This window comes from Tupaia chinensis, unplaced genomic scaffold (assembly GCF_000334495.1).
Source record: "Tupaia chinensis unplaced genomic scaffold, TupChi_1.0 Scaffold000355_1, whole genome shotgun sequence".
Lineage (NCBI taxonomy): Eukaryota > Metazoa > Chordata > Mammalia > Scandentia > Tupaiidae > Tupaia > Tupaia belangeri.
Window position 1 is genome coordinate 4,200,283 of NW_006159850.1, and position 10,134 is coordinate 4,210,416.

Here is a 10,134-nt window from a genome sequence, read left to right on the forward strand (position 1 = left end):
GTTCCCACCCCACGGCATGTCACTACCCCACGGCGCGTTCCCACCCCATTGCGTGTCACTACCCCACGGCGTGTTCCCACCCCGCAGTGCTGGTGAAGACAGAGGGGGGAAGAATGCAGGCTCTGCCCTAGGCCTCAGCGGCAGAGCCTGGATCTACTCGCGGCCGCCCGGGCTGTAAACCCAGCGCCCTCCGCCCTCACCTCCGGCCCTCTAGAAGACATAGAAAGGCCCAGGTGCCCCCACCCGACCATGATCTGACATCGCGGGCAGAACCTTCCCTGTCACCTCTCCTCCCCACTCAGGGAAGACAAGGAGACCGACACAGTAGGAGAGTGAGGGAGGGAGTCTGTACTGAGCAAATGTCCATTTGTGGTATATGAAAAAATTCAGACGAGTTTACAAAGAAAAGAAAGGAAAAGAGTGAGAGAAAAAGAAAAATCCGGACCGTTCCTAGTTCACAGAAAGACAGTAGATAACATAACCAGTACCAACAACACAGTGATAGTACCGGCTCATCCGTCACTGTCACTCGGAGGTGGCTGGGCTGACACCTGCTGGACGGTGCAGAGGAAGGAGCAACGTGGCTGGGGCCTTCGGTTGGGAGAGCATTTACAGAGCGCCCTTGGGGACGGGCAGCTCCCAGAGGGCAGATCTCAGCTCCCTAGCTCCCTGCTGCCTCTTCTAGGAAGTCTTCCCAGACTGCACCTGATTGCACCAGTAGCACCCCTGCCACCCGCTCCCACGCCCAGGCTATGCTGAGCACCTGTCCCCCCTGTGGGGCCATCCCAGTCACTGACTATACTTTTACAAACGCCCTTCTCCCTCCCAGGCCAGAAGCTCCACGAGGAGCCCTGTTTGGCTCACTCTTTCGCCTCCGGCACCTGCAGGAGGGTCTGACATCCAGGAGGCCGGGGCAGCCTGTGGCCTGGTTGGTCACACTTGGCTCACCACGCAGTTCAAGTTCTGGACCCAGCAGCTTGCGAAACATGCCAGGTTCGTGTGTGCGTGCTCATGATCCCCTAAGGAGGGAGGTGATTGAGGTAAAACAAAGTCATTAGGATGGGACTGAATTCCATACGCCCGGAGTACTCATACGGAGAGTGTAGGACACAGGCACGCACAGAGGGACAGCCGTGCCGACACAGGGACAAGGTGCCATCCGCAAGCCTCAGAGAGGTCACGGAAGCCAGCCCTGCCCTCACCTGGATCTGAGACTTGCAGCCCTACGAGTGACAAGTGGCCGAGTCCCAGGAGGCCATGTCCAGACACTGCCTCCTCTGGAGAGCCCGTGCGCTTCCCGGGAACTCACGCACGCGTGCACCTCGGCGAGTAGCAGACTGACACAGACCTCCTGGGCCATTTAGAGCTGAGAACTGTGAGGGGACCACAGGATGTTTGTCACGTCGGTGACAACCACATCACACACTGTCAAGTCACAGCTTCTCCGTCAGCAGGGGGGCCAAGTGATGGCGGAGCACCCAGAGGAGCTTCCAGTGCGACGTCAGAACACCTCGGCGTGAGCCGGGGGCCTCGCACAGAGGTGGCCTTTGCCACCGCCAGCGAGCACCACGTGGGAGAGACACGGGCACGGTGGGGAGAAGGGCGCGCTCGGCGATGGCCAGTGCTCACCGCTCTCCTCCAGAGGACCAGCCAGTTACCAAACGGCAGCCTCGAAGGCTGGCACTCGGCGGCGGGCCTGGCACTGGGGTCTGAGGCTGATCAGTCTAAGCTCGTAGACAACTTCCCACCACATCTAAACGCCACTTTGTGCACGATCCACGTAGACAGCATCCTTAGCACAGGCCTTCCCCAAGCTCTGAAGAAGAGGACCAGAGATAGTAACTAGGGGAGAGAGGACATTCAGGTGCAGTTCTAAGCTGTGTATGCAAATTGTCTCCTTTTTATTTTTTTTTTTTTGAGATACAGGGCGCGAGCGCTCGCTAGAAAGACAGAGAGAGACAGAGAGACAGAAAGCAAGAAATCACCCCCCGGGGGGATGGCCACACGGCAGTCCCTTCTCCTCCCAGGATCTTGGGCACGCACACACACGCACCCGGCGTGAGTTTAAGCCACTGGGTCTGGGACTCGAACCATGGTCGACTACATGGGAGTCCAGCGACACAGCCATTATGCCAACTGCTAGGCCAATTGTCTCCTTTAAGAACCCCTTTCACTCTGTCTCTCCTGTGATCGCATTGGCCCTAAGGCAAAAACCTTTCAAAAAACAATCCTTCCTGCCCTTGTGTTAGGTATCCCCGGGCTGCCCCAGTCTCCACCCTTCCCAGTACTCAGCCTTCACATAATGCCCTCCCTCTGAGCGTGGACTGAACCTGGACTTGTTTAGAATAAAAACCGAGGCAAAAGCTGAGAGACCTTGCTGAGGTTAGGTTATAAAAAGGCTGTTCCGGGTGTTCTCAGCCCCTCCCGACTGGTCGCCCTGTGCAGTCCCGCTGTCTGTTCAAGGCAGCTGGCGCAGACCCACATGTGTACTGTATAATTTTATTATAAATTTAATTTCTAAAATGTTTGCTATAGGGCATGTGTGCTTGCTAGAGAGAGACAGAGAGAGAGAGAGAGAGGAACAGTGAGAAATCGCCCCCCGGGGGTGGCTGGGCTGCAGCTCCTTCTGGGATTTGGGCACGCACACACCCATGTGTCTTGCAGGCCACTGGGTCCAAGGCTTGAATTGTATAGCTGGCCATGTGGGATCCGCCACCTTAACCGCCATGCCACTGGCTGCCCCACCATAAATTCAGTTTCATTTTATTGAGGTATAGGCACACCACTATGCTTATAAATGTATGCTTATCCTCATTAAAGTCACACTTTAATACAAACTTCTTAAAGCAACACCGAGACGTTGTAGTCCATTAAGATGTCCACACGCTGAGAAATTTGAGAACTCCCAGTGCTATGTGAGGTGTGAGCCTCAACCCCCGCCCCCCTGTGCGGTCTCTGCCTGCAACTGAGCTGAAACACGCACCTCTTTGTGCCCGCTGTCTTCAACGCCTTCCCGACGTGTGGCACAGCTGAGAAGCAGCGAACGGGTCATCTCAGCTCACAGCCCCTGGGTAGCTCTGTGTGGCCTGGGGAGAGGGCACACGCTCGCCCACGACCCCTGCCTCACACCCTCTGTCCACAGTGCTACCTCCTGACCTTCGGCCAGCACATGCCCCCAAACCTCTGCCGCTCCTGGGACCCTTTCTTTCTATTCAGGACAGAGTGTGTGCGCAAGAAAGAGAGACAGAGACAGAGAGAGAGGTGAGCACCCTCGACAGGGTCTGGATGTCACCGTCCCCTTCCCCAGCCTGCCAGCTCCTCAGGATCCTAGGTACATGCACGTGTGGTTGGCGTGTTTCAGGTTCACGCTGGGAACCCTGAGCCACGGTCGGCCACGTGGCTTCCAGCCCTGCAGTCCAACCAGCCACCCACAGAGTCTGAGCGGCTCTTCCCCGGCCGCACCCCTCTCCCTCCCAGCTCTCACACCCCTGCCACCCAGCAGTCAGCTGCGACCTTTGTCGGGACGCATCTCTGCCCACCACGAGGGCACCCGATGCTGGCATGCATCCTCCTGCCACACAGCAGGTTCTCCGTGAACCTGGGCGGGATGAACAAGTGGCCACGCCACGTTCTGTCCAGAGGGCCCAGGAGCATGAGGCAGCTCTCCTGGGAAGGGAGGCAGGTGCAGCGAGCCCACCCGGGCAGAGAGATGGGAGCCTTGGAGGGTACAGGCAGCTTCCCAGGTTGGCGCCACGCCACCCAGAAGTAGGAAGTTCTGACCCAGTGTCCTCTTTAACGCACAGGTCAGCACAGAGCCGCATTCCCCAGTGGCTGAACTGAGGGGATCCCGCAAATGTCTTTCTCTCCTTACGGAGAGCACGCACCTCTTCAGAGCCTCGGGGCCGCCTGGTCTGCCCAGGTCCCTGTTCCGTCCACGCGGCCCCTCAGTACCTCGCCCGTTCTCTGTCACGTCGCAGGTCATGGGCCGAACACGAGGCATCTCCTGGCTTCTCTGTTGGTTGCCAGGCTCCTCTGTGGACTTTGTCCCCAGTTGTACCCCCAGCACTCGAGTGAAGTGGCCCAGGTCCTCGTCTGTCGCGGGATTATGAGAGAGCTCCCCCAGGGATAAGAGTCCCCATAGGTGAGACTGTCAGAGCTGGGAGCTCGGCAAACAGGGAGGCCAGAGGCCACAGGCGGTACCCAGGGTGTGCACACGGTGTGTGTTCATGAGTTATGGCTCCTGCGGAAGCCATCGCCCTAACGAACGTGGCTTCTCCAAACTTTCTCCAGAGAAAAAGCGTTCAGATCAGAGGTCGCAGGGGCGAGCGCACAGGTGGTGCTCGAGCGGGAGCTGACCTGGCAGGAAACAGGCACCTGGCCGCCTCCCTCCCTCCCCATCCACCTTTACGGCAACTCCCTGGTTTGCACAAGGCCCCTTTGGAGACGGCAGGCCTCGCCAAGCTCCCCGTCACTCCTCCCAGCTGAGCCACCGCACACCCTAAGACTCAAGCGAGTCCTGCAGGGTGCAGCAGGTGGGGGTGTATACCCACACAGGCTGAGTACCTGCTGGACCTTCGAGGGCCCTCCTGGACAGCTTCGGAGGGATGGAGTCCACCTGGCACAGAGACCAAACTCTCCCAGGATCTCCTAGACCTTCAGGTCACCCCAGCCCTGCACTCGCATACCTGAGCGTCCCAGAACCCTGACTGGACCCACTCAGCAGGAGGGCTTAAACGATACCGAGTCCGGTACCAATCAAAGGAGGAAAAGGAAAACCATAGGTGGGCTAACACAGGAGAGGCGTCCTGAGCTGCCAAACTAACTTCAGGCTCCTTTAGCTGACGGGTCCCAGAGCAGTGACTGCCGGGAGCGTCTCAGCACACTCCGGCATGCCACAGCCCACGGGTGCCAGCATGCCGCCTCGCACACACGGAGACCGGGCTGCCAGCTACGCAGTCCCGTGGTCCAGCCGGTTAATGCCAGCATTTTCAGGTCAGTGCCGATGTGTAAACCCTATTTTCAAAATGCACGACTATGTAAGAATCACACAACCCAAATGTTTCGACAGTGGGGCTTCTTTGGGAGAAAAATGTTAACTTTTAAGCATTTTCAGCTGGTTTTATTTTTCATTAAAATATGATTTTGACTTTGAGATTTTTCCTTTATTGGTAAAAGGCCATGCAAGCTGGGGTAGGGGGTTGTCTTCGGACATTTATTTTTGGACAAGTTTGAAAGAGAAAGGGACAAGACCCCATGGTGCACAGAGGGACGACCGTGCAGGCATTTGGGTCCCCCTCCCCCCCAAGTCACGCCCGGGCCCTGCTTGCCAGGCTAGGGAGAACCTCTGCGCTGCCTTCTGGAGGCGGAGCACCAGGAAGGGCTTTATTCCGAGTCGCTGCCCCCAATGAGCTCCCTGCCCTCAAATCCTGGGGGTTTATCCTTGGGGGTCCTCTGGCAGTTGCAAAGTCAACACAACTCAGTGGTTCAAAAGTGCATGATGACAGAGGCAGGGCAGCAGGGAGGCCCTCCACTCTGGCTTTAATTTCTACCAGCATTGCTAAGAACCAGCGCTTTTGTTTGTTGGTTGGTTTGTTTTTTAACATCACTTTAGTATTTCTTTTTCCAGCTCAAGAAGTTTTAAAATAGTGGGACCAGCAGTTAGTGTAAAGGCTATGTCGCTGGACTCCCATGTAGTCAACCGTGGTTCAAGTCCCGGACCCGGGACTTGGCTTAAAACTCACTCCTAGTGCGTGTGCGTGCGTGCCCAAGATCCCGAGAGGAGAATGGAGGAGAAGGGATTGCGGCATGGCCATCCCCCCTGAGGGGTAATTTCTCGCTTTCTATCTCTCTGTCTCTCTCTGTCTGTCTGGCAAGCTTACACAACCTATAGCAAAAACCTCTCAAAAAAAAAAAAGTTTTAAAATAGTCGTATAGCAGCCTGGATCCAGAGAGCCAGGAGTTGAAATTCCCTGGAGTCAGAGAAACCTAGGCGAAGTCCCTTGACAGGTCACTCACCGTGTGCCCTTCAGGAAACATCCTTACCCTTTCTGGGCCTCAGTTTCTAATCTGCAAAATGGGCTACTGGGTGAGGGGTAACCGGCGAGCTCCCTGCGGAGCAGAGAGGAGTGGGCACTTGCGTTGCTAGGAAGACAGCTTCTTAGCCAGGAGGAGGCGAGTTGGGCAGCCCACCGCCAGCAGATGGGGTTAGGGTGAGAGTGGGGTGGGGAGGGGTCAGGTCCGCGCAGCGCCTGGTCCCCCAGACTCACCAAGTCGTCCACCTCGCCCCTCTCCAGCGCCTGGTACTGGGGGCCGGCATCCCAGAAGGCGAGTTTCTGCAGGAACTTGGAGAAGGGCCCCTCGGCCATGATGAGTGCGCGGGGGCTCCCAGCCCCTTCGGTCGGGCCGCCAGCGGCCCTGCCCGCGCCCCTCGGTCCTAGCGAGGCCGGCAGGTTGCGCGCGCCCAAGCCTCCTGGGCCAGGCCGGGGTTACCAGGTAGCTGCCTACCTGCCTCCGCAGGTGAGGCCCCGCCTCGGGGCGGGGCTGCGCACAGAGTGGTTGGTGCTGGCGCGCCTGCCCCGCCCGCCCCGAGCTCGCGGGGGACCCCAGGGCTCTGAGAGCCTCGGGAGCCGCTGCGTCATTGGAACCGCGTTTCTCAAACTCGCCACGGCGTAGAAATCACCTGGACGGGGGAGGAGCGTAACAAACCGGTTTAATGCAGATTCCCAGACCCCTACCCCTACTGCTTCGGGGGCATCTGAGATTGGATTTTCAGCAAGCCGGGGTGATTCTCTTGCGTAAGGTCAACAGAGCACGTCCAGGGTGAAGGGAGCTGAGTCAGACCCCCGTCTGGTGCTGCGCTGCGCCGGAGGCTTACTTAGCCTCTCTGAGCCCCCGCTGCCTCCTCAGGAGCAGACGGCTTCGCCTCCAGGGCCATGGGAGTGGATCCAGGGGCGGAAGTTGGAGGACCTCACTGCCTTGGGTTTCTAGGTGGGCTCAGGTGACCTCAGGGCCCACTCCTCACCGCAGAGTGAGCCCCTGGGCCTGCTAAGTGAGGGGCTCGGGCAGAGTCTTAACTTTCCTGAGCCTGGCCTGTGGAGCGGCCATGACGGCACCTCCTCCAGGTGAAAGACCAGGGTCCCCTGGCGGGGTGTTGCCTAGGGTGGGCGGAGCAGGGCTGGGCAGGAGCGGTCTGCTCATCACCACGCGGGAGGCTGGGCTCCATGGCTCCACGGTATGTGAGCACACGTGCAGTGTAGACAGTTCCCAGCCACCAGGCAGATGCTTGAGGACTGTAAGGACTTTGGCGTCAGGTGGGACGGGGGCCCATAACTAGACCCGCCGCTAGAGGGGCAGCTGTGGAGGCGGGGCTGCTCCCAGGCCTTGGTGTCCTTGTCTGCAGGGTGAGGTCGCTCCCGGACACAGCAGGTCACACAAGTGCGTCTGTGCTCTGGCCGCCCTCGTAGCAAATCCTGGTCGCCCACCTCAGCTGCTGCCTGGAGGGGGCCACCCTACCCTGCTCAGGCTGATGGCCGTTCCAGTGACCCTTCTCAGCCCTGCATCTTCCCCTTTGAAGGAAACAGGGGGCTACACAAAGGCGCAGGAATAATGGGAAAAGCAAGACAGGTGTGAGTCCTCTGGCTTTGAACTCGTGGCCTGGTCTTTTCAGCTGTGTGACCTTGGGAGCTCTCCTCCCCCGTCCCCAGTTTACTACCCCAGGCCACACATACCACCTCAGCCAGGGCTCTGCGAGTCTGGGGAGCCTGCTTACAAGGGTGCGGCCGGTGTGGGGAGATCGCACTGGAGCTGCATCAGCCCTGCGAAGAGCTGTGGCCACCCAAGGCCGGGAGGGCGAGAGGAGCACGCTGCTCCCAGGACGTGGCTGCATGAGCTGAGAGCCGCAGAGCAGGGAAGGAGCCGTGGATGCAGGCTACTGGGCCAGGAGTCCAGGGAAAAGAGTGGAGGGTGGAGAAACAAGGGGGACCGCCCAGGACCACCTGGCCCTCTGGTGCAGATAGCTAAGCTCCTCAGGGGTTGCCTGGGCCAGCTGTCCCCGGAGGTGCTATTGTTAACACAGACAGATGAGAGACGAGGGGTGCAGGGCTGCAGTTCCTTCTCTTCCACTCTGGGATTTGAGCATGCATTTGGACCCCACCCTCCCAATTCTCTGGCCCTTTCACACTGGCCCTTCCTGCTTTTAAAATGCTTGGTGCAATGGCTATGTCGCTGGACTCCCATGTAGTCGACCGTGGTTCAAGTCCTGGACCTGGTGGCTTAAACTCACGCCGGGTGCATGTGCGTGCGTGCCCAAGATCCCGAGAGGAGAATGGAGGAGAAGGGATTGTGGTGTCGCCATCCCCCCTGGGGGGTGATTTCTCGCTTTCTGTCTCTCTGTCTCTCTCTGTCTTTCTGGTGAACACACGTACCCTATAGCAACGACCTCTCAAAAAATAAATAGAGATGCCCTTGGCTCTGGGGCAGGACCCACCGGGCTTTCCTGGGTGTTATCAGTACTGCCTCTCCGGCGCGCACGCCCTCACAGGGAGTAACGTGCTGGCCACATCTTCCCCTTGAACGCCCAGCCTCCAGGGCTCAGGCCTCCATTCCAGCCCAGAGACATCAAGGCTGGAATTCTGGAGCCAGGGCTGAGGGTGCCTGGGGAGGGAACTGCAGGGAGAAGGCCGGGACCCATGGGGTTTGAGGGGCGGGGCCAGGGCAGGGCGGGGCCCCGGAGAAAGCCCTTACAGAGCTCAGCCTAGTGCTCATGCTCAGAAGCCGCTGGGAGGGCACCCGGGCTTAAACTCAGTTTCTGGTTTCGTTGCGCTGTGGTCGGATAGATGCGGCTCGCACATGTGTCCGCTACATTGTCTTAACTGACTGAATCTTTGTGGCTGGTTTGTGTGACTTTTGTAATATCTCAAAGGCACTAGAAAATTTTGTGTAAGACAGGAGCGAGGCCTGCCTCTGCTTGTGCCAACCTAGGCACATAGCCCATGCTCTGATTTATTTGACTACCTGATCTAACCTGGAAGAAAAGACTTTCAGTTCCCACTCTCATCACCTCCCTGCCCATTGTCCCTCGTGTCTGGACGTTTTCTCTTCATGTTATGCTGTTCTGTAAGTCACACGGTCGTGTGATGTACCGGCTCACCCAGGCTCGCGGTGCTCACTGCTGTCTCTGTCGTGTTAAAACGTATTTCTTCGACTTGGCTTTACAGTGCTGCTGTTTTTCCTCCTGGAAAACGTCTGTGTGATCTCTGCTCACTGTCTTTTTCTTTGTTTGTTTTCTATAGGGTATGTCTCTATCACTGACAGAGATAAGAGAGAGAGGTACGGAGGGAGAAAATCGCCCTCTCCGGGTAAGGCTACCCTTTTCCTCCATTCTCCTTTTGCAGTTTTAGGCATGCGCGCGCACACACAGGCATGCCCAGTGTGATTCTCAAGTCACCAGGTCCGGGACTTGAACTTCGCAATCAGCCACGTGGGATCCAGTGCCTTACTGTCCACGCAACCTGCTAGCCCTCCAGTATCTGGAAATGGCGAGCCCGAAACCCCGAGAGGGCCTGAAGGTGGCTCTGGGAAATAGCAGTCCGCCGAAGTTTCTTTCCAATCCACGAGTGCTGGCTTCGTCGTAGATACCATGGTATTGCGTCTCTGTCGCTGCGGTCGGCACCATCCGGCTGACGTCTGGGCCCTGGCTCCTGCTGTACCTCCGTGCCATTCATGGCAAGCCCTCTCTCCGCTGTCTCCTTTGACTGGTTTTGGAATAAGATCCCACTGGAAGCGTGCTCCGGATCTATCTCACAGCATTTCAGAGCTAGAGACAACGGGCCCAGCTGTGGTGGAGCGCGCTAAGACGCTGTGCTCCGCGGGGTGGGGCCACACAGTAGGCCAGGGTTTGACTGCTGCTCCCACCTGAAGGCCGGGTGAGGTTGCTTGCACTCTAATTTCTGCGACTTGGAAGGCTGAGCCATGGGGATAGCATGCTCAAGGCTGGCCTGGGCAACATGGCGAGACCTCATTGCGAAAAGAGCCGGGCTCGGTGGTGTGCACGCGTCATCCCGCTGGGAGACTGAGATGAGAGGGTCACCACAGCAAGGCCCTGTCAGAGAGAGGGGGCGTGGGGGCGGGGGGCGG

The 10,134-nt window shown here is 58.2% G+C and overlaps 1 protein-coding gene across 1 annotated transcript in view; it reads right to left on the bottom strand.

Moving 5' to 3' along the window:
• LOC102480842 (calcium-transporting ATPase type 2C member 2) overlaps positions 1 to 6,470 on the bottom strand; it is a 57,270-nt gene extending 50,800 nt beyond the window's left edge. Inside the window, exon 1 of the mRNA XM_014589372.2 lies at positions 6,267 to 6,470. Coding sequence (XP_014444858.1) covers positions 6,267 to 6,365 — 99 coding nt within the window. The 5' untranslated portion in view covers positions 6,366 to 6,470. The remainder of the gene's footprint in view (positions 1 to 6,266) is intronic.
• Positions 6,471 to 10,134: the final 3,664 nt, after the last annotated feature.